This window comes from Lygodium microphyllum, chromosome 4, assembly GCF_053477565.2.
Source record: "Lygodium microphyllum isolate KBCC chromosome 4, Lygodium_microphyllum_v1.1.10, whole genome shotgun sequence".
NCBI lineage: Eukaryota > Viridiplantae > Streptophyta > Polypodiopsida > Schizaeales > Lygodiaceae > Lygodium > Lygodium microphyllum.
In genome coordinates this window covers 103,083,560-103,108,715 of record NC_141138.1, presented here as the reverse complement: position 1 = coordinate 103,108,715, position 25,156 = coordinate 103,083,560, and the positions used below count along the sequence as shown (strand labels likewise).

The 25,156-nt window shown below is 37.6% G+C and overlaps 1 protein-coding gene across 5 annotated transcripts in view; it reads left to right on the top strand.

The window, feature by feature from the left end:
* The first annotated feature begins 23,220 nt into the window (after positions 1-23,220).
* Positions 23,221-25,156, top strand: part of LOC148037409 (uncharacterized) — a 162,509-nt gene continuing 160,573 nt past the window's right edge. For 4 of the 5 annotated variants that reach the window (XM_087676324.1, XM_087676323.1, XM_087676322.1 and 1 more), the window contains exon 1: positions 23,221-23,553. In XM_087676324.1, the coding sequence (XP_087532450.1) occupies positions 23,341-23,553 (213 nt within the window). In that variant the 5' untranslated portion in view covers positions 23,221-23,340. The remainder of the gene's footprint in view (positions 23,554-25,156) is intronic. The other variant, XM_087676321.1, reaches the window with a different exon arrangement.

The window sequence follows — 25,156 nt, the reverse complement described above, 5'->3', positions numbered from 1 at the left end:
AATATTATGTATGCCATGATAGCCACTCGTCCAGATATTGCCTTTGCAGTTGGTGTTGTGGCACACTATATGGCTACACCATGCAAGAAGCATTGGGATGTCGTGAAGGGTATTATGAGATACCTGAAGGGCATTGCTATGGCAACCAGGATACATGAGTCGTGGGATACACTGACTTTGATTATGTAGGACATGCAGATAGTAGAAAGTCCACTTCTAGCTATGTGTTCATCTATGCTAAATGTGTTGTCTCTTGGATGTCCAGGGTACAGAAGTGTATGTCTCTTTCCACCATTGAGGCCAAGTATGTTGCATCCACTGAGGCTTGCAAGGAGGCCATATGGTTAGCCCATTTGGTTTATGACCTTGGTATTGATGCTATCTCTACATTGCATTCAGATTCTATGAGTGCTATTTAGTTAGCCAAGAATCCGGTCTTCCATGCGAAGGCAAAACACATTGAGGTGAGGTATCACTTCATATGTGGGGTCGTTGAGGACAAGTCTATTGACCTTGTCAAGATCTCGATTGACCAGAATCCTGCAAATTTGCTCACCAAAAGCCTCTCTACAAAGCGCTTTGCCTTTCTCAGAAGATTGATGGGCATGGGATGAGATGACATCTTTCCTCATCCTATTGCACATGTGTACATGTTGTACTATCTTTTCTTTTTCTTTTTCACTCCTCACTGGGGCAGATTCACCTTTAAGTGGGAGGTTGTTGGGGGTAAAGGTGCCTCCGCCTAATCGCCCATGTATTACTACACTAACAGTACCCGCGTCTACAAACTGCAAGTGATGGGCGCCCATCACTATCACTTTATTCTTTATTCTTTTAGTGACAGATGAATAAAGGGAAGGCTGGTCACACATTGTGACTATTGGAGTTCCCACATCATGAGTCTCTCTCTCTCTTGCTCTTGCTTTCCCGCCATATCTCTTATGTGCAATCTTCGATCCTTCTCACCTTTCAAGAGGGATAGAGAGAGACAAATAGAAAGTTATATAGATAGATAGAGAGAGAGAGAGAGAGAGAGAGAGAGAGAGAGAGATCATGTGACTTTCTTGGTTTTTCTTCATCTTAACGAAAAAAAAAATCCAAAGTCCCCTCTCCTCTATCTCTTTGAGGGGACTTGGGATTTTTTTTTCACTTAAGGAGAGGTTGTTGGTAGCTCCTTGTTTGACGAAAAACAAATCCATAAGTCTCCTCTTTCATCTCTCTAAGGGGGACTTATGGAATTCTTTTTTGCGAAAGACGGAGCCCTTGACAACCCCTTCTCAATGATTTAAAAATTTTCCACAAGTCCCTAAGAGAAGCAGGATTGGACTTGTGGACTTTTTTGTCTCTGGACAAGGAGTTGTTGGTAACCCTTTGTCGACCAAAAAAACAATCCACAAGCCCCCTCAAAGAGATGAAGCAGGGGACTTGTGGATTTGTCTTTCACCAAACAAGGAGCTAATGTCGCTCGATGAAAAATAATTACATAGTTCCCCTCCATCTCTCCCAGCAGAGTTGTGGAATTATTTTGTGTTGGAGAAGGGACTACTAGCAACCCTTTCCCTGCAACAAAGGAGTCGCAAAATCTCCGTCCCTCCCTCCTCGCCTCCCTCCCCCTCTCTCTCTCTCTCTCTCTCTCTCTCTCTCTCTCTCTCTCTCTACACCACACACACACACACACATACATACATACATACATACATACATACATACATACATACACTCTCCAATTCTAATATTAATTATAGTTCTAATTAATACTACTATTAATAAGAACTACATAATTAGAACTAATTAGAATCAATTAATTAGAACTATACTTAGCTCTAATTAATTAGAACTATAATTAGTATTCTAATTGGAAGTAATCAATTTATTGAAATTATAATAATACTAATTATAATTTTAATTAATTAATTAATCTATTCTAATTATAGTACAATCTATAGATCTAATTAATTAATCAAAGTTTCAATTATAATTCTAGTAATATCATAATTAATTATTAGTATTAATGATAATATTTAATATTAATTATTAATTTATTCTATTAATTATTTAGTATTTAATATACATCATAGTATTATTGAAAGGAAGAGCTCGACGAGTAGAAGCACACAAGCAAAAGCAAGAGCTATGGCAAATGGATCAGCAAAAGAGTAATATATATATATATATATATATATATATATATATATATATATATATATATATATATATATATATATATATATATAATCACAATGTGTGAGCGGCCTGCTCTTATTCAAGTATAACTGATAAAGAATAAAGTGACAAAGGACCCCCACTACCTACAGTGTACATGTGTGCAAATACACATGCAATTAGGCATAAGTGCCTTTACCCCCAATAGGCTCTTTCTCAACTTGCACACTAGGTGTTCCTTGCCTTTTTCCTCAAATCCCTTAAGTTGTTGCATATAAAGCTCATCATGCAAGTCTCCATGTAAGAAAGCTATCTTAATATCCATCTGATAGAGGTCCAAATTGAGGTATGCAAACAAAGCTAAAACCAAGCGTAGATAGTCATCTTACCGACATGAGAGAAGACTTCAATGAAGTCAACACCATGCTCCTGCTTAAAACCTTTAGCAACCAATTTAGCCTTATAGGCTAGCTTGGGGGATCTGGGGATACTCTTCAACTTGTATACCCACTTGCATGGCAAAGCACATTTTTCACTAGGCAAAGGAACCAAATCCTATATATGATTTTTTTGCAATGAGTCATATTCTTATTGCATGGCCCTCTCCCAAGAGTGAATATCACCTTTGAGCATGGCCTCATCATAGGTAAGAGGCTTACCAGCATCTCCCACCATAGCATAATCCATAGAGGACACAAACCCATCAAGCTCATATTTATCTCTAGTAGATTCGCCATGAAATAGACTATGGGACATATACATCCTGTCTAACATCAAGGTCTTGGGCCACTGGAGCATAAGCTATTGCAAGCTGTCTAGTTGTTTGCACAATCATAGGAGGCTCCTCTTGAAATATCACCTTGCGTACCTCAATAACCTACTTAGGCTGTTTAAGCATTTTCTCCTCATGGAAAAAAACATCATGGCTACAGATGACCTTCTGATGAGCATATGGATCCCATAAGCGATAGCCCATCTCACCTATATCCCCATAACGAAAAAAGATGCATGTCATAGACTTAGAATCTATCTTATTGTGATTGTCCTTAGGAACATGTCAGAAAGCCTCACAACCAAAGATACACAAACAAGTATATAATGGAGGTTTTCCAGACCATACCTCCTCTGGAACCTGATAGTCAAGAACAGTGTATGGGGATCAATTCATCAAATGTACAAGAGTAATATTGCCTCATTCCAAAAGTATTACAATAAACCTACCTAGCTAACCATACTATGAACTCACTCTTGAATTGTACTATTCATATGCTTAGTCATACCATTCTAAGATAGGGTATATAGGGTGGTTAACTGACACTTAATATCCCTCTCATCAGAAAATTGCTCAAAGGCTTTAGATACATGCTTGCTCCCATTGTTAGATCATAGACATTTTAGCCTATACCTAGACTAGTTCTCAATAAAGGCAAGCCAATACTGAAATGTAGCCACCAAGACTTTCGATTTCTACTTCATGGGATATGCCCAAACCTTATACGACTAATCATCAATGCACGTAACAAAATACTTCGCACCACCTAAAGACTTACAAGGTATAGGTCTACAAATACCAAAATGAACAAGAGCCAAAGGCTCACCCATGTGCGTAATGCCTGACTTCTTATGCGAGTTATGAGTTTGCTTGGCATAAAGACAATGATCATGAGAATCAAAACACTTATGGTCAAGGGGCAGATGATACTACAATTGGGTAAACATTTTCATCCCCTTTAATGAGATGTATCCAAGACAACGATGCCATAACGATACATGTGGTACTGCAACCACTACCAAAACATGGTCAATAGACCCATATACAAGTAAGGGGTAAAGAGTGCTAAACTTGGCACCATGTGCCAAGACAAGATTCCCACATGTAAGAGAAATCACCATAAGAGATATCATAACCTGCATCATCCAACTATCCAATTGAAAGTAGGCTTTTAATCAAAGCTCGAACATGGTGTACATCATGCAAAGTAAACATACTTTCTAAAGGAAACTACAGTCGGACATCTCCAATACCTACAATATTCAATGCCAAGTCATTATCCAATCTAACATAGGAGTAGAACCATTCTCGATGAGAGGTGATATGAAATGAAGCCCCTAAATCAAGCAAACAACATTGAGCATAGGTAGACAAGGCATCAAACAATTGCGAAACATTAAGAGAAGAACTTGCAAGTATGTAATTATCATCAAAATCAATTTGCATGATGCATGATATTTATCTCTTCAAACTTGACATTGGACTTAGTAAGGATAATGTTGCAATCATCATTCTTCTCCTACACTTTATCCTTTTCCTTTTCTTTGTAGTTGTCACATCACCCATTTTATAGCATTGTTTTTGAATATGACCTTGCTTCCCACAATAGTGACAACTCAATGTAGACTTTTGACCATGGGGCTTATTGGGAGACTATCCACATGACTAAGAACGAGACTTCTAAGAGTCTCTCCTACAATGGTCATTATTGCTCCTACCATTATTGCCTCTCATTGTCATAGCATGAGAGGTACAAGAAGGATCAACATTCTTTCTATTAACCTCTTTATTCAAGAGTGCACCTCTACATCAATAGGCATATTTGCACACAGAGCAATATGGAATATGTCCCATGACTCAGACAATGTAACCAACAAGAACAAGGGAGGAAGTTTGCCCTTAAATTCAATTCTCTATGAAGACAAGTGGCTAAAAATAGAATCAAATTCATTCAAGTAGGTGGACATGGAGGTTCTCTCCTTTATACGAAGGTCCACAAGTTGCTTCAACCAATACATTTGAGAGGCAGGGCTTTGGTTATCATAGATATTGTGAATCTTATCCCATAATTATCAAGTAGTGTGCTTGTTTCAGAAACAATATTATAGTAAACCTGCCTAGAGAGTGAGAAAATGATTATAGATTTACTTAACTCACTGAGTTGAGCCCAATCCTCTGCATCAAAGCATTCATGCTTTATACCCTCGTGTCTCAATGGCATAATTTGCAATTTTTGCCCTAGAACCTGCCACATTTGTGTCTTCCAATAGTTGTAATTTGTGCCATCCAATTTCTCAATGTTAAATATAGCACTATCATTCGACCCACTAGCCATAATGCAAGAGATGAAAGCAAATCTAAGACAAAGAGGTTGCTATAAATGATAGCAAAATAGCTCCAAAATCATAATCAGCAAGAGAAATTGCCAGAAGGATGAGATATCCACTAACAATAATTGAGTGACTATCAAATCCACATATGGTTCATGTAGCATGCGCATAGAGCAATCATGGGATGGAATCTTGTCTTTGAACTTAAAGCAACATTGTGCATATATATTTTTCCATGGTAGCCTATTTCTTGGGCAAGCAGCTGATGATGAAAGCATGTGATTTATATTCAAAATATCAACTATAGGACCAACATTAGGGGTTAACTTGGTGAATCATATACACAGGAACAACACTACGGACTTATGCAGTAGTTGGATATGCTTTGACCATGTGCATCATATTAATGATTGAATCACCATGGTAGCACATGTATAACCCAATGTACTTTCTCTTACACTATTTTGCCATCATAGCATGAACATAATGAATATAGTTCTTCTCAAAATTTATTTTTGAAATATGTTTTAGTAGTGTACAAGAGTTGATGTCTGTGGTAATATGCAATATGAAGGAAGAGGATATAGATGCACAAGTCTTATTTTGGTCAAAATTGAATGAAGTGTGGCCACCCAAGCATTGATTTTTGAGGTTCATGAGAGATGAGGTCGGCACTGATTAGAGGGCAATCCACACAGTGCTCACTACTGGTCCAAACAACATAATTCAAGTAAGGGAGAGATATTGCTTGTTTTATTAGGAATAAAGTTAGGAATAAGAGATGCATGATTAAGCACTTCTCAAATTTAAGTTGCCATTTTCTATTAACATCTTCATGAGAACGATAAGGTTTACTCTCCATCATAAGTTTACCTTATTCTTATATGAACATTTGATTGAAAGAATTACAATTGAACATTAGGAATGATGCAAGAGAGATGTAAAATGGATTATGGGTAAAATCTATGGAAATAGTGATCATCAAAGGGGTCAAATCAATTGATCTAATATTTGCCATATGTGCATATATACAAACTAGTCTAGCTTTAGAATTTCTTTTTTTATCACCATTGAAAAGCTCTTAGGATAAAGAAATCACGGGTCAACCAATTAGGGTATAGAAAGACCCTTTACTCTAGATGAAAAAGATGCTTGGTTCTCTTAAAATATCGAATCACAAGGACTCTAGTATATGGGCTATTTTTTAATGTTCAAGTTACTACTAGGAGTTTATACCAATCCTAAAGAAGGCCTTGAAAAATAGAAGCCATGAGAGGCCAAAACACCAAATATTTTAAGGAAATTTGAGACCTATTATAACAACAAATGTGAAAGACAAAGTCAAAGTCAAGGCACTATAATTTATTTTTAAAAAGTGGATTATTTATTTGAGCTTAATCAAGTTATTTTGGACACATGTATTATTTCATGAACACATTATTATTATTATTGTCTTATTTGTGAGAGTCGGGTTGAGACCCATGCACATTGATTAGTTCTCATAAGTACATTCACCAACTTGCTATATGTTGTGTGGGTTGTGGCTATGAACATGTAATTGTAATAGTTTAGGCTAGGTTCAATTAGCCTAATGTGGAAGTATGCATCATGGAAGGACTAGCCAAAAGCCCACAATCTGGGTGGGGAGCGAGCCGAAAAGTAGTGGAAACCTTAAAACACAAAATGGGCACAAACCCTAACTTTAATTCATAGGGGGTTTAACCCTAACCCTAATTTTTGTCTATACAAGGGTGGGAAGCCATAATTGTAATCATCCATGATGATACCTCCATGCTACTATATTTGTGGTAGCACAATCTTTGTACTTGGTTTAAAGAATGTATAGGTGACCTACTTTTAGTGCTTTTTAGTGGTAAAATATAAAAACAGTGGCATCCAATAACTTTTTTGCAAATTGATGGAAAATCCATTGAACTTTATACATTTAGACTCTACTCTTAAGACATTTCTAATTATATATGGCATGATATGAAATAACCAATTATAAATCTAAGATAAGTGGATTATACATCTATAACTAACCACTTTTTAGTAATGCCTTAGACAAAAAAATTGGGCCACCTATCCATGCTTTCAATTGTAAATTTCTCTTCTTCTATTCTCCATCTTGTTTCACCATTGTTGAGAGAGAGAGAGAGAGAGAGAGAGAGAGAGAGAGAGAGAGAGAGAGGTGTGTGTGTGTGTGTGCGTGCGTGCGTGCGTGCGTGCGTGTGTGTGTGTGTGTGCGTGTGTGTGTGTGTGTGTGAGGGACTGGGGATAGTCAAGATTTTCACCATATTTTGGTCTTCTTCTTCTTCTTGGTAAAGAGGTTTATGTTCAAGATTTTATGTGAGGAAGTGTGATTGTGAGAGAGTGAGGGACTAGGTGTGGCAAAGTTCTTATCCATCTTCTACTTTTCTTTCTTAATTTTCTTCGTCTTATACATCTTCTTCTCTCAATGTGGGTGTGCTTCAGGGGGAGAGAGTCTAGAGAGTGAGAGCATGTGTTGTGTGGAGGACTAGGTATGGTGAATCTCTTCATCATCTTTTGCTTTTCTTCTTCTTATTTCCATTCTCAGTGAGAGGATTGAGTTCAAGATTGTGAAGCTCTTCAACATTGTTTGCTTTTCTTCTTATTCTTTCCATTCTTGGTGAGAGGATTGAGTTTGATATTGTGTGTGAGGAAGTGTGATTGTGAGAGGTTAAGGGATTGGGCATAGTGATGCCCTTTTCCATCTTCTTCTCTCAATGTGGGTGTACTTAGTGGTGGATGTGAAGGAGTGAATGTGTTGGAGCATAGCACTTGGATCATGGAACAATCATCGGGCTCTCAAGGTAAGGTGGTGAGTTTACTCTACCTTGAAGCTAATCTTCTATGCTCTGGTTTCTTAGGTAGAAAGAAAGGGGATACATGGTTATTAGAGCTTGGTGTGGTAAGATGACAATGTGAGAGATAGTTAGCCAAGGAGGTTGAAGCTTTTGAAATAATATAAGCCCATCCAATATCCTAGATGTTTGTCTTTAGCCCAACATTTTGGTTCTATTACTAAGACAACATGTGAGGTTTTCACATTCTTACCATGTGGTGGAACACAAGGCTTGTTTGCTTGAGAGTGGATTAGACTAGTGGGAAATTGATTGTCTATGCTTCCGGCTTGTATATTTTGAAAGACATGAGGCTAGTTCAAAAATGATGAATCAAAAGGAACTGGTTTGTTGGATTGAGAGTGAAAAGATTGGAATTGTTAGATAAGGAGAAAACACCAAACTCAAACTTAAAAACACAAGAAAAAAAAAAAGCAAAACGCAAAATGTAAAATTAAAGTCTCAAACTTTTGATGGATTTCATGCATGTGGACATTTTTTTCATTGCTTTGATAATTGATGACTTATGCAAAACTATTGGCCTTGAGATTCCCGAAAGAGAAAATTATTAGATAAGATTTTACTCATTAGAGAGGCTCTAACTCATTAAATGTTGTGACCTTTGTAGCTCGACATCAATTCCTCATGGCAACAAGGTTTCTCTTTCTCTCTCAATCCTATGGAGTATGCATCGACTCATTGTGTTACTATGGTGCATAGTGACAAAGTCTTCAAAGGAAATATGACTTGATGGATGGTTCTAGGATTGCATAATAGATTCTATAACAATTGTGCTCTCACACATTTGATCAATCTACTTTTGACTTGAGGTTTTCTTGAAGGCTACAATATAGGGTGTGTTGCACTAAGCAATCACCCAAAGCCATAAGAAAAGCGTTGCAACTTGCATCATGTCACCAATGTGTCCACTTGTGCTTATAGATAGAAGAGATAGATTGCCACCTTTAAAACAAAAACAACTTTTGACCTAGAGCTTTGTGTATAATTGCCACAGTCATAAATCTAGTTGTCAATTGTAATCATGATTTATTTCTCAATCACAAGTCAAGACTTCAAATGTAGTCACACTTATTGAGCAGCTTGTCGCACATACTTATAAGCATGACTCACTTGCACACATTGGATCAACATGTTGGAAGACTGGTGGCTACAGTCGTACACACGAGTTAAACAATACTCATGCATATGATCAAAACAACACTAGTGCACATGATCAAAACAAAATTCATGCACATGTTGTTTATTGTCATTATATTTTGGTAGTCATGTGTGTGAACACACTTAGGACTACCAAAGGTAGTGATGTGTGTGAACACACTTAGGATTGCTCCCCCCAACCTTATATGTATGCCTATTTACTTTTAGGGCATATTTAGCATTGTAAATCATCTCTATTGATATTTCTCAATACACTTTGAGTTGTGCTCTCTCTCAAGATTCTTCTTCTCCAAGCTATGTACTTGCATTCCTACAACCCTAAATCCACAATTGGTATCAAAGTAGGCTTTAATCTCTTGGGCAGATTTGTCAATACCCTCCACTTGACTTTCTCAAATTGGGATGAGATTTGACAAGTGGTTGTAGGTCAACATATATTGTAACAAGCTCATAAGGGCTTAATATTATAATATTTTTATTGGGTTCATTTTAGCCTCCATTTGCACTAATGCTAGTACTATGTAGACTACTTCATTATTTTGTGTAGAATTTTAGACATTAGTCATTTCTATAGGTAAGATCCCTTACATCACCCTATATACTGTACTAAATAGTATATAATGGTGCATATTTTTCTCTATATATGCAACTTTTGCATCAAGTATAATTAACGGCCATGGCTAGAAACAATGATGTATTCAATATGTTGGCTATTGAGGACAAGTTGGATCGAACTAACTATCCGTTGTGGGTTCATATGATACATTCTGTATTGGTTTCAAAGGGGCTTTATAACATTATACATGGAATTGAAAGATACTATGGTAGTTCTTTAGAAGCTACAAATGTAGTAAAAGCAATAGAAATAGGTGATATTGAGGATGCTGCAAGTTTAGGCTTGCTCCAATTGATGCTAGAGCACCGCCATCACTTAGTCTTGGGCGAATTTGTTAGGATGGTAGAGATATAGAGGCCCAAGCTTTGATTACATTGTTTACTAACATATCATGATCCTACATATTTGATCATGTAAGACATGTAAGGATGATTGGGATACTCTTGTATGGTTGTATCAAGAAAAATGCAAGGCTCATGTTACTTACCTGCATAACCAGTTAGAAAGTAAATATATGGATGAAGGTGACTCCATGGATGCTTTATACAAAGATCAAAGATCTTAAGGAGAATTTGATTGTTGTAAGTGAGATTTTGCAAGATAGTATACTTAGATAAATTGTTCTCAAAGGCCTTCTTGATTTTTATTAGAGTTTTGCACATACTCTTTGTTTGATGATGAAAGGCAAACCAAATGCTTTGTCATTGGATGAGTTGGTTTCTATTTTATCACAATAAGAATAATCTAGAAAAAATAGATCCATTATACATGTTATATACCAAGCTTTTGTGGCCAATGAGAAAGGTAAAGGAAAGCTTCCTTTTCCAATAAGCAGGAATTTGCAAATGTTGATCAGACAAAGAAGGCTGATAAGGATGTGAAGAAAAAAGAGAATCAAATGTTTTGCACGTATTGTAAGGAAAAATGTCATGTCATAAAATACTATCCCTAAATTGGTTGTTAAAGTAGATAAGAAGAAAGAGGCTAGTATGGCCATTGCAAATATCTCTTCCTTTAAGTCAAGATCTACAAATGTTTTGTAGGATAGAGAATGGGCACTTAATACACAATTACATGATTTCTATATGTCTATTGTGTATGATAATTTGGTTGTGGCATGAGGAAGCATATTATTTCTCTATGTAGTCTCTTCACTTCTCTTAAGTCTACCCCTAAGTGTAGTATTGTGACATGTGTTAATAGCTCCTTCTATGATATCAAAGGAATTGGAAAACATGTGCTTACTATTAATGGCAATGCTTCACACTTATGGATGCTTTGATTGTACTAGAAATAAAAAGAATTTGCTATTATTTTTACACTTTCCAAGTTTGGCTTGATTGTAAAGTTAGTTGATGATAAATGCACAAATCATGATCTCTCTTGTGGTGATATAATTATTGCATTTGTTTCACTGTGTTGTGGGTTGTATAAGCTTAATAACTATGAAAAATGTGTGGAAAACATGTCATGTGTTGTTGTAGATTCATAGGCAGTTTCAGAGGTAAAACTTTGGTATGCACATTTTATTCATTTAAATTTGTTAGTTTGTTGCATTTGCAGAAATTTGATATGGTGTCTTTATTGCCTACTCTTGAGGCACTTGGAAAGCACATTAGTGAAGGTTATATATAGGGTAAAATGTAGCATGCTTCATTTCTAAACGATGGTTTAGTAAGATCTATACTTTGTGACTTTCATTCATATTGTGACTAGTTTCATTGATACTTACTCCAAGGCTGCATGGATATATGGTTTAAAAGCTAAGTCCAAAATGCTTTTGTTCTTTAAGAAGTTTGTTAGTATGGCTAAAAGTTTGTTAGGATGTAAAGTGGGCACCCTCTCTTTTGATCAAGAAGGGGGAGGGAGGGAAAGTACTCTCAAGAATTTAATGTATATCTAACTAAAGAGGGGATAAAACACCAATGTATAATATCATATACACCATAGTAAAATATTGTAGCTAAGAGAAATAATAAACCACTTATGGAGATAGCACAATGCATGATTAAGAGCCAAGCTTTACCATATAGTTTTGGGCTTGAAGCTATTTTATGTGCAACATATATACTTAACAAGTATCCCACTAAGGCTTTCAGTCCATCACTTCATATGAGGCTTGGCATGGTAAATAACCATTCGTGGCTTACTTACATGTTTTTGGTTAATTGGCTTATGCTTTGGTTTTAGTGCCACAATGCAAGAAGTTTGATGATAAGGCTATAAGATGTATTTTGATTGGGTATTATAATGAAAGCAAAAGTTATAAGTTATAATCTATATCATAAGTGGTCATGGACCTCAATATGATTTGTCTTTGCATAAAATACCAAATTTGTACCAATTGGATGGCACTCATAGAGTCTAAATGCAATGTAGGAGTCATAGTCATACCAAGGTTTGCAACCAGACAGCCTAACCATAGGTAATCATTTCAAGCCTCAATGGTTGCAATGTACTCAACCTTAGTACTAGACAAGGCCATGGATTTCTAAACCTTGGACATCCAAAAGATAACATCTCCAGCAAGGGTGAATACATAGCTAGAGGTGGACTCCCTACTATATATCTTGCATTATGAGAGTCTGTGTAGCCCACGAGTTCAAGATCTTAGCCAACATAAAAAAATGCACATATTTATAATGCCCTTAAGATATCTCATGATATCCTTCACAATGTCCCAATGCCATTGGCTAGGTGTCTCTATATAACAAGCTGCAACTCCCACTACAAATGCTATATCAAGTATAGTGGCTATCATGGCATACATCAAGCTACCCACTGCAGATGCATATGGGATCTTTGCAATCTCATACTTCTCGTCATTTTACTTGAGACAATTTGCTTGAGACTAACCTTTACATGAGGAGGCAACGAGCATCCAATAGGCTTACCACCCTACATATGGAACCACTCAATGACTTTATAAATGACTCCTTCTATGAGTCAAGTAGAGGAGTCCCTTCAAGCAATTGCATGTAATGCACATACCAATTATGTGATAGGCATAACCCATGTCCTTCATCTCAAAGCTCTTCTTGAGCTATCTCCGAAGTATCTAGCTCATCATAAGAATGCTTAGCAACAATAAGCATATTATCAACACATAATAACAAAATAATAAGGCTACCATCATGGGCCTTCTTCTATAAAGACATGTATCCACATCGTTGTGGAAATAACTCTGTGAATGCATAAATGTATTGAACTTATGATACCATTTCCTAGGTGCCTACTTAAGTCCATAAAGACACTTCCTCAACTTGTAGACTAGGTGTTCCCTACCCTTTTTCATAAATCCCTTGAGCTGGTGCATATAAATATCCTTATGCAGGTTTCCATGTAAAAAGCTTATCTTAATATCCATGTGGTATAAGTCTAGATCTATCTACGTAACCAAGGCCAATACCAAGAAAAGGGTAGTCATGTTGACCATAGGGGAGAATATCTCATCAAAGTCAACTACCTTTTCTTATTTAAAACTCTTAGCCACTAAGGCATTAGGTGCTACAACAAGCTATCTAGCTAGCTGTATAGTAGTAGGAGGCTCCTCTTGAAATATCACTCTACATACCTCAATGACATGCTCAGGCTACTTATGCATTTTCTCCTCATGGAAAACAACATCATGGCTATGGATAATCTTTCGAGCATGCAAATCCCATAAGCGATAGCCCATCTCACCTGCATCCCCATAACCGAGAAGAATGCATTTCCTAGACCTAGGATCTAGCTTATTATGCTTGTCCTTGGGTACATAGTAGAAAGCCTCACAAGCAAAGACATGAAAATGAGCATATGAGGGAGGTTTTCTAGACCATACCTTCTCTACAATGTGATAGTCAAGAGTAGTACGTGGGAAAGTATACGACAATAGTAACTGCCTCACCAAAAATGTTGTGATAAGACTACTTGGCTAAGCATATTGCAAACTCGCTCTTGAATTGTCCTATTCATGCACTGGGCCATACCATTCTAGGGTGAGGTGTACGGGATGATCGATTAATGCTTAATACAAAACTACTTAAAGGATTTAGAGACATATTCACCCCCATTATCTGACCTTAGGCATTTCAGCCTCCTATACCAAGACTGGTTCTTAACCAAAGCAAGCCAATGTTAAACTGTAGCCAAGACTTCTGATTTCTACTTAATAGGATACACCCAAGCCTTATGCTCATAGTCATCAATGAAAGTGATGTAATACTTCGCACCACCCTAAAAACTTACAGGGCATGGAACCACATGCATCCAAATGGACAAGAGCCAAAGGATCACCCATGCATGTCATACCAAATTTTTTATGCATATCGTGTGTTTGCTTTCCATATAAACAATGATCACAAGACTCAAAATATTTATAGTCAAGGGACCAAAGATAATGCGAATGGGTTAGCATTTTCATTCCTTTTAAAGACATGCGGCCAACGCGATGATGCTACAAAGATATATGTGGAACTGCATCCACTACCAAAATATGGTCAATTGACCCAGATATAAGCAAGGGGTATAGAGTATTAGGCTTGGTATCACGTGCAATGACAAGATTACCATGTAATCTTCCATGAGGAATCACCAAAGTGCCAGCAAAGATAAGGCTCTTCATGAGAGCCGGTACATAACATGCATCATGAAGAGTAAATATGCAACCTAAACCAAACTGGACATCACCAATAGTGACTATCTCTAATGCCAAGTGATTACCCAAATACACAGACCTAGTCATACTATGATAGGAGTGAAACCACTCTCTGTGAGGGGTCACATGGAAGGAAGCCCCTACATCTATCAACCAACACTGAGTATATCCTGACAAAGCATCAACCACTTGTGAAGTATTAAGATAAGAAACTTCAAGTATGAAATCATCATCAAAATCAGTCTGCACAACATTAATCTATTCAATCTTAACATTGGATTTGCTAGGGACAATGATGCGATCGTTATTTTTTGCTTGTACTTTATCCATGCCCTTTTCCTTGCAGTTGTCTTCGAAATTTTTATGGCAGGCGGCCAAATATGCCCTGCTTTTCCACAGTAATGACAAGTCAATGAGGACTAATGGCCATAGGACTTACTACGAGACTATCCATGTGATTGAGAGCGAGACTATTGAGAGTCTCCCCCATGGCGGGCATTATCACTCCTACCATTATTACCTCTAATTATCAAAGCATGAGAGGTGCAGGAAGCATCGACATTCTTTTTTTCAACCTCTTCAGTTCGAGAGTGCACACTCTCTACATCTTGCAACAACTGTACCCCATCAGTAGTAGGCATGTTGGCACACACAGCAATATGAAATGTATTTCATGATTCAGGCAATGTAACTAAGAAGAACAAGGGAAGAAGAGTACCCTTAAATTCAATCCCTTACAAAGACAAATGGCTGATAACGGACTAAAACTCATTTAAGTGAGATGGCGTAGAAGTGCTCTCCTTCATGCAAAGGTCCATGAGTTGCTTTAGCCAATACATCTGAGAAGCGGGACTCTACTAGTCATAGACATTGCGAATCTTTTCCCATAAGTCCTATGTGAACTGCCCATCATAGACAACATTTTAGAACATTTGCTTAGAGAGGGACAATATGATGGTGGATTTACATAGCTCATCTAATTCAGCCTAATCCTTTGCATCAATAGGTTTAGGCTTGACACCCTTATGTTTCAAAGGCCTAACCTCTGTTTTCTACACTAAAACTTGCCTCATTTGGGCCTTCCAGTAGTTGTAGTTGGTGGCATCTATTTTGTTAATATTAAAGATAGCATTGTCACTTGAGCCACTAGCCCATAATGAAGGCTAACAAGTGCACATCCATCTTGTTAATATTAAAGATAGCACTATTACTGGAGCCACTAGCCATAATGAAGGCAAACAAGTGCGCATCCATCTTGTTAATATTAAAGATAGCACTATCAAGCTAAAAACAAGGGATACTGACCGATTAATTAGCTGTCCACAAACTCAATGCAAAGAACTATGAAAGAGAGGTGACTACTAGCATAAACATTTCAGTAAATTGCAATTACAACATGTTGAAAATGAAGTATAACAATGCCAAAGATAGGCAATCATTGATATAAGACAAACTACAACTGCCAAGGAATAGCTTCAACTAGTAGATAGTGAATATGCAATTGGCATACCGAGAACTATCAAAGAATCAACGTGTCAGATTGAGATACATCCCATAGGCATAACCATCATGCATAGAGTGGATCCCATGGGTAACAAAAGTGACCAACTAAAGGCACAATTGGATTGAGCAATGTAACGAAAGCTCAATACATATCCAACCAAAATTCATACATCACTAACAATATCGTGACAAAGATAGGTGTCGGTCCAAGAGGAATGTCAAATCAACCCACTAAGCATCAACTACGTACATAAAGCATGACAAGAGTATATACATGTCACCAAGTCCCATGGTCTCACTGGAAGATCCTCAAGCTCAACTACATAACCAAATGCTCAATGTAATATCCAAGTGTCATGTAGTGGCTCCCATTGGAGCAAAAGTCAAATGCTAGAGAAGTAAACAAAGCTCAAAACATCATTTGGAAGGCATTTATATATCCAAGATCCAAGCAGCATATATTCCAAGAGCATCCAAGTCCAAATGGTGAGTAAAGCATCCACTGTATCATTCGAGGCAAGGACTAACAGACCAATGTCATTGTCCAAAGCTCTAGAATAACTCAATGCAAGTCAAGACAAAGTCCAAATATCCGTCATACATAGCCAAGGTATATAGCCTTTACATTAGACGTGTAACATCCAAGTGGATATCTTGAGTATTACCCAAGGATAATAGGGATAAATGGTCTCAAGTGGATGCCTACTATAGCAAATGATAGACAATGTCAATCCAAATGAGCTTCAATCATGGCTCAATGCATTACAAAACCATGACAAAGCATGTCACATCATCCATAAGCATCAGTACATCACCCCAAATAGTTGCTAAGCACCCGATAGAAATAGGCATATGCTTTCACTGATAAAATAAGCTTCAGCCCTATTATAACAATAAGTCTCTGTCTAGAACTGAGCAAATGAAGTGCTCTAATCAACCCAATATGATCTCAAAGAATAAGCATATCATCCTGTCCCAAATAGCCTACAAACACGTGTAAACTACCATTGAGTTGTTGATGCCTTTGTTGCCCATAGTAGGGCTTAAAACAATGATGAATGACATCTACCAAGGTCCTAGATTAGGCCTAAAGAGGTCTTGATGAGTGCTTTGAGCAATAGATAACTAATACGAATCTCAAGAGATAAAGCAATGGCTACCAATGGTAAATCCCTACTTCTATAGGTAGCTCGAATGGAAGCTGAAGCAATGCCCGGAACCTCACGAGAAAATGGCTCTGATACTAGTTGAAGGGAGTGAGCCCAAAAGTGGAAGCATGAAGCAAAATTATTAGCTATGGTGGAAGGAGCAAGAGCAAGAGAGAGAGACACACAAGATGTGGAAACTCCAACAATCACAATGTGTGACCGATCTTCCCTTTATTCAAATTTCACCGAAAGAATAAAGAGATAGTGATGGACATTTGCCACCTGTAATGTACAAGTGTGCCGATATGTGGATATTGTTAGTGTAACTAATACACGGGCACCTAGCCACAAGCGCCTTTATCCCCAACAATCAATAGTAGCTACAAATTGTCTAATTGGCGCTTGTTGTACTGTAATAGGAGACTCCTCCTAAAAGATCACCATGCGTATCTAAATAACCTATTCTAGTCCCATATGCATATTTTTCTCATGAAATAAAATACTATAGTTGTGGATAACCTTCCAAGCATGCAGATCCCAAAGATGATAGCCCATCTCACTTGCATCCATACCTAAGAAAGATGCATTTGATGGACTTTAGATCCAACTTGTTGCCTTTGTCTTTAGGAATATGGTAGAAAGTCTCACATCTAAAGACTCATAAGTGTACATGTGCGAGAGGTTTACCAGACCATACCTCCTCTATAACTCTACCACCAAGAGTAGTGCATGAGGATTTATTTATCAAATGAGCAGTAGTAGGAACCACTTCAAACCAAAAATGATATGGTGAGCTTGCTTGACTAATCACTACAGACTCTTTCTTGAATAGTCATCTTCATGCATTGTGCAACACCATTTTAGGGTGGGGTGTATAGGGCACTCACTGATGCTTAATATCCCTCTCATCACAAATCTGCTCAAGTGCTTTATAGACATATCCATCCCCATTCTCAATAGGTATTTCAGCCTATACCTAGGCTAGTTCACAACCATAGTAGCAAGAAAGCATTGAAATGTAAGCAAAACTTATGACTTCTCCTTTATGGGATAGGCACAAACCTTATGCAAATAGTCACCAATGAATGTAACAAAATACTTTGCACTGCCTAATGACTAATAGGGCATGGGACCATAAACATCTAAATGCACAAGAGCCAATGGCTTACCCATACACATAGAACCAGCCTTTTTATGCGAGGTTACAACTTTACCTACCATATAAACAATGATCACATGAATCAAAACATGAGTAGTCAAGAGGCAATAAGTACTGTAAATGAGTAAGGAATTTCTTTCTTTTAAGAGACATATGTCCAAGATGACGATGCCAAAGAGATACATGTGGAAGATCGGTGGTGGCGAAAACATGATTAATAGATCCAAATACAAGCAAGGGATACAAGTTGCCACCCTTGGTACCTCTAGCAAAAATGAGGTTGCCATGTCTAATCTTCCATGTAGAATCACCAAAAGATACATGATACCTAACGTCATCTAAATATCCAGTTGAGATAAGGCTTTTGGTCAAAGACGGAACATAACGTACAAATAGAGCACTAGTACCAAACTGCAATCTCACATCATCTATGCTAACAATTTCACATAAGTGATCATCACCCAGTCTAACTAAACCTGTAAAACAATATGGTAAATATAAAACCAATGATGATCCGAGGTAACATGAAAGGAAGCCCCTGAATCAAGAAGTTAACATTGAGAGAAAGTAGACTGGATATCAAACAACTTGACTAGTATCAAAAGTGAAAAGTTAACAATCATGTAATCATTGAAACTATACTCCAAGGCATTGATTTCCTCAATCTTAATAGTGGACTTAACACTATTGCAATCATAAGAAAACTTGGCATTATCATGCACTTTTTCTTTACCTTTTTCACACATATCATTGTGCATTTAATCACATTGTGGCCTTATGTGGCCCTATTGCCCACAATAATGACAAGTATCGGATAGCTTAGGACCACGTGACTTACTACAAGACTGCCCACGAGACTTAAACTTGCCCCTATTGGGTTGTGAGCCTCTACCATGGCATTTATTCCATTTACCATCATGTGTGCCTCTAACTAGAAGTACATGAGAAGTACAAACTGTATCAATGTTCTTCCTATTCAAATTTTTTTGTAGATCCCTCTCTACATCAGAGCATTTAAAGACATATTCAAGAGTATTAGCACTCATAGCAATACGAAATGTATCCCAAGACTTAGATAGTGTGACGAGCAAGAATAAATACTTTATGTTACTCTCAAACTAAATGCCTTGTGAGATAAGCTAGTTGAAAATGGAGTGGAACTCATTCAAATGAGTGGACATAGGAGTACCCTCCTTCATTCGAAGATCCACAAGATTCTTCAATAACACTATGAAGTAGGACTTTTCTTTAACCAATACAACTATGAAGTGAGACTTTTCTTGTCATAAAGATCACTTATCTTTTTTAATAAATCATAAGTGCCACCTTCAATTGCAATAACATTGAAGTACACACACCTAGATAAAAATAATATAATGGTGGACGTGCATAGCTCATCAATCTCTTTCTAATAATCTATTCTTTTGGCTTTATACCCATTGGTTTTTCAATGGCCTAGCTTAGTCCTTTTGCACCAATACTTGCCAAATTTGAGTCTTCTAATATTGAAACTTATTGCTATCCAACTTCTCTATGTTGTTATAAATGGCACTATTATATCGGATACATTTGGAACACTTGCCATTATATCGGCCACCCAAAGAGAATACGAGCTACTCTAATAATATTAAATCAATCCCAAAGTTAAGTTAAAACGTGATAGTGCAATAAGAGGAAGAGTGAGCCAATACATCACTATCCACAAGTAGACATGTATATGCTCCCCAATGTATTGTTTCATGTTATTGGATACCCAAATGTTAGGAGGCATAGATATTGAGCTTTGATGCGTCCTTGGAAATTCTAGATTTTCTTACTTGGGAGCAATTTGATATTTTTATTGCAGAGCTTGGACTCTTGAGTCACTAGGAGACTCTTGCATGCTTATTGGTTTATGTATGCATTGTCCTTGTTGCATACATTGATGATTGTGGGCTGATTTAGCTTTGATTTGTACACTTGATACTTCCATCCGATGAGATGGATTAGCCAACTTGGGATGCATTCTTGGTTATGTACTTGAGCTTCAATGTTCATATACAGTAACTTATTTGCAAATTGGTGGATCTTTGTTGGTTTTGGGAGATCTCTTATGCATAATTGGATTATGTATATGCTACCCTTCTATTTGCCTCCATGTATCTTACATCTTTGGGTCTTTGACAAGCATTTGGTACCTTGGTGGTTTATGCCTATCTTGCAACATTAGTTGCATTACAAATCCCAATTGCTACTCCAATATTCCTAGTAGTAGCTTTATATTTTGACCTTTTGCCTATAGTTGTACATTCATTTGCCATATTTTCATGGATAGCCATGTAGAAATTTCATTTCGAGCAGTTTCTTTGAGAGTAGACAAATATATTAGACACTCTAGGCCTTTAAGCTCGGAAAACCAATAATCAATTTTTGTCATAGATTTAGGCCTATTGCATCATTATTTTGGCATTTAGTTTAAGCTGTGTGATGGAGATATTGATTTGTATCAAATAAATTATATTCAAATATTATTATAGAGATTTGGCCTTGAAGACTACAAGCCTATTGCTACTTCTGTGGAGACATGTTTAAAATTGAGCCTTCATGATGTTGGATGTAGTTTTGATGTCTTCCTCTATCAACATGCTATTAGATGCTTGATTTATTTGTAAATTATGAGGCATGACATTCCGTTTGTAGTCTTGGAAATGAGCATGTTTATACATAGCCCGAGCACTAAGCATTGGCAAGTAGTGAAGAAAATCCTTCCCTATTTGAGTAGTACTCGGCATCTTGGTTTGTTTTGTCCTAAGGGAGAATCATTATTGCTAGATTTGTAACATGCCTTTTTAGGTCTTGATTGGATTGATTGCTAGGATACTCATGTATCCATAAGTAGTTTTTTCTTCATTCTTGGTAGCTCATGCATATCATGGTTGAGTAAGAAGTAACCCACTATGGCTACTTTTAATTGTGAAGCTAAGTACATGGTAGCTTTCACAACTATAGTTGAGTGTGTTTGGCTTAGATCCCTCTTGGTTGATTTGGGTGTTGGATAGTCGTCTACCACCACCATCTTCACTCACAATTAGAGTGCATTAACTGTGGCATGGAATCCAATGTTACATGCATGTACTTAGCATATTAAGGTGCACTATCATTATGTTCGAAAAAGACTCTCTACAAGAGAGATCAGCTTCGCGTATGTACCAATATAGGACAACCTTGCAAATCTTTTCACGAACACTTTGCCTTGTGACAAGTTTGAAGCGTTTCACAAAGCTTTGGGCTTACTTCTCTTTGTGGATTGTTGTAGTCTACTAGGCATAGCACTTTCCTATATGCGAGTGCCAACTCTCATTCATTGCATCCCTCATAGAGGGATTTATTATTACATTATGTAGTAATGTATGCCATTCCCTCTTTAAGAGGCTTTTCCCCCTTGTCCTTATATATATATATATATATATATATATATATATATATATATATGCCTATTCACTTTTAGGACATATTATGTCTTGTAAATATACACTATTAATACCTCTCAATATACTTTGAGTTGTGCTCTCTCGAGCTTCTTCTTCTCCAAGGTGTACTTGCATTCTTGCAATCCTAAATCTAACATTAATCCCTCTTGTGCCACTACTTGGCTTGCATTCGGTCAACTAATCTTTCACTTAGTTCTTATGTACTCATGCACATGTTAATCCCACTTGTGCACATGGCGATTGATGCACTTGTGGACATGTAAAACACCACTCGTGTACTTTTTCCTTAAGCACTCATGTACATGTGGTATTTCACTCGTACACATTATTGAAAAGCCACTTGTTTTCACATGAATTTCCTAGGACCCATGCACATAATCATTCATTGATCCATACCATCACTCGCATAAAGTAGATCACACACTCATAAACCACTTTGCCAATCATGTATATAAGACAAAGAGCATACACTATACTTACTAGCCACATATTGCACTCATTACCTTGTTAAGATTACACTCATGCACATGACCTTAGGGCATTGATGACTAGAGCGTACGGATTAGGGCACATAGTTGAGAGGTACTCTTATACCCCTCTTGTACACATAATAGAGTAGAAGTACTTGATTATAGAGAGCACTTGAGCACATAATCTAGGGATACACCCTTGCACTCTTAAGGCTAATGCATTGAGCTTAAAAATAGAAATATCAATATATACAAATAAAAAATATTCGATTGAAAGATAGCCCTAAAACAACCAAGATTAAAGATTATTAGTAAAATTTAACTCTTTTTTTTAAGTGTTGGCATTTGATCAAGAAAATGTGAATGTTTATGAAATACATTGTCAATAGCCAATACAAGCACCTTTACTTCAAAATTTTAGACATATTTTGAATTAAATCACTTGTATTTGCCATTTTCATAACTAATAAGTGTGTAAAGTTAGAGCTTCAAACCTTATAATTTGTGAGTAAATATTGAAGGTATTTTTGACATTTTTTGCAATTTATTTTATATTAACCTCGATATTTTAAAACACCGGATAAGATTTGCCAATTTGCTGATGTTATTTTCCGAAGGAGTCGTTTGACAGAGGAACAGGTGCTTCGAGACGCTCTAAAGAAATTTACACCTGGTTTGAATGATTTACCATAGGTCAGATTTCCAACGAGGGGCTTCCGTCCAATTTCGGTATGTCGACATGACGTCTAATGCATGCTACGCTTTGCAGCAATCATGACACTTAATTATCCTTGCGTGCACGCACGCACGCATGCATGCATGCGGGGAGCATGAGGATGTTGTCTGCACTGCAGTGCTGCATGCCATGATTTGTAGCACGGGAAGGTTGACATACGCATGGAGAAGAAGAAGCAGCAGCAGCAGCAGCAACAAATAACGAGATGAAGAGCTGGAGAGGCTGTTAAAGGGATCATGGTCAAGAATCTAGTCCAGCAGCTGCAGCGATGCCTGAGTCTCAGACGCCGGAATGGAGCTTCTAGGGTGGACATCGTACCTCCTGGGGGTGGTCAGAAGAAGGTCCTGCAAGGACATACAGGCAGGCACGGAGAAGAAGAAGAAGAAGAAGAAGAAGAAGAAAAGGATGCAGAGGAGGAGGAGCAGGAAGATGAAGATGAGCATAACAGCTGTAACGAGAGACCGCATGGCAAGCGTCCCCGTAGCATTATTACACCCAAGCCAAGTAGATCCTTTCTCAGTTTCAGAAACATCCGCTTCATTCTCTTTGATTCATGTAGTGCTCTGCACAATTCATTGAATCTAACGTGATATTAAGTGTCACAGTAAGACAGGAGCCATATCAATTAGCGAGTACTTTCATATGTGATGTACGGAGGCCTAATGATCGTAATTTAAAGTAGGAGTTATCAGCGGGTTAGTACAAGCCCGTATACTTTTAGCCTTTGCAGTGTTAAGTTGAGCCACAGGAGTACTCACATATGATAGAAATACAGTCCTTAATGATGATGATTTGAGGTCAAATAGGATCCTTTGCACTGAGAACTTCTCAAAAGACCATGCTGGTCGTATAGCGCACACGCTTGCCCGGAAGCTACAAAGATTAATCGAAGGAATGGCATACTTTAGAGAGTCCGGGTAAGAAGGCAGCCTTTTTATGGTGAGTCAACATTATGCATCCCGGTTGCCTCCCGTCTGTATGATATCCATCAAGCCATCATCTTGTCCTGGATCACTGTCACACCTTTGTAGCATTCATCGAGCTATCTTCCAGTTGTCATGTCGGTCACAGTGGACTGATACTCAAGTCCAGTTGAAAGAGCATTGTAAACAGCTGCGGTTGTGTTGTCATCATTTCACTGGCATTCCTCCTGGTGTGCATTTCAGATGCTCCTGTCTTTAGGCCTCTATAGGAAAATGGTTTGTGAAGGAGGCAGAAATTTCTAATGTAGAACAATGGCTTTGATCCAGCTACATTAATGAAGCAGAGAGTAAATGAATCAAATGGTCCTGTCACAAAAGAACCTTTCTGGTAGTAACAGGAAGCTGAGAGTGGGCAAACTCGACTGCCAAAGGAATGAAATGGATGCCCAAGGACTTCAAAGGGCTATTGTAGTCGATAGAGGCCATGGAGTTCTGGGAGAACAAGAGGTGGCAACAACACCAGAGGCACCTGCACCTTGGCTCATGTAGAGGCATCTGCACCCTGGCTCATGCATAGGTTATGGAAGACTAACACTTTGGGGACACGCTGAGTCAGAAGCTGGAACACAAACAAACAAAGAGAAAGGCAGAAACTGTCCTGCCATCACAAGTTTTAGACATTCCTGCATGTATGAACTCCTATTTCTCCATCTTTGCTGATATGATGAGCTTCACCATGGGAGCGGAGCTATCACACATCCATATCTATACAGAGAGAGAGATATGAAATGATATATTAGTCTCTGCAAAAGGTCAAAATGACCTATGAGACTATGGGTTACAACCATTTGTGATGATACAACTGTCTGGAAAAACAGTAACTGTAGAAGAAAATATACTAAATAAGCTATAATAAAGTGATAAGCCCTAGCTGATACAATCTATGGTGGACCTAGAATCTTGGAGTACAAAATCAAATATAATCTATGAGGTATAAAGCCACTGATAGGGGATATCATGGAGGTATATGCAAGGGGATATCATGGAGGTGCATACAACCTTGCTCTAGCTTGAGCATTGATCTCCTGTAACCGCACATGCATGTGGCACTACTGTCTATGTCGGGATCTGGGGCAGCGGGATCAGCCAAGCTGGATGGTGTGATCAAGCAGTGTTTCTTGTGT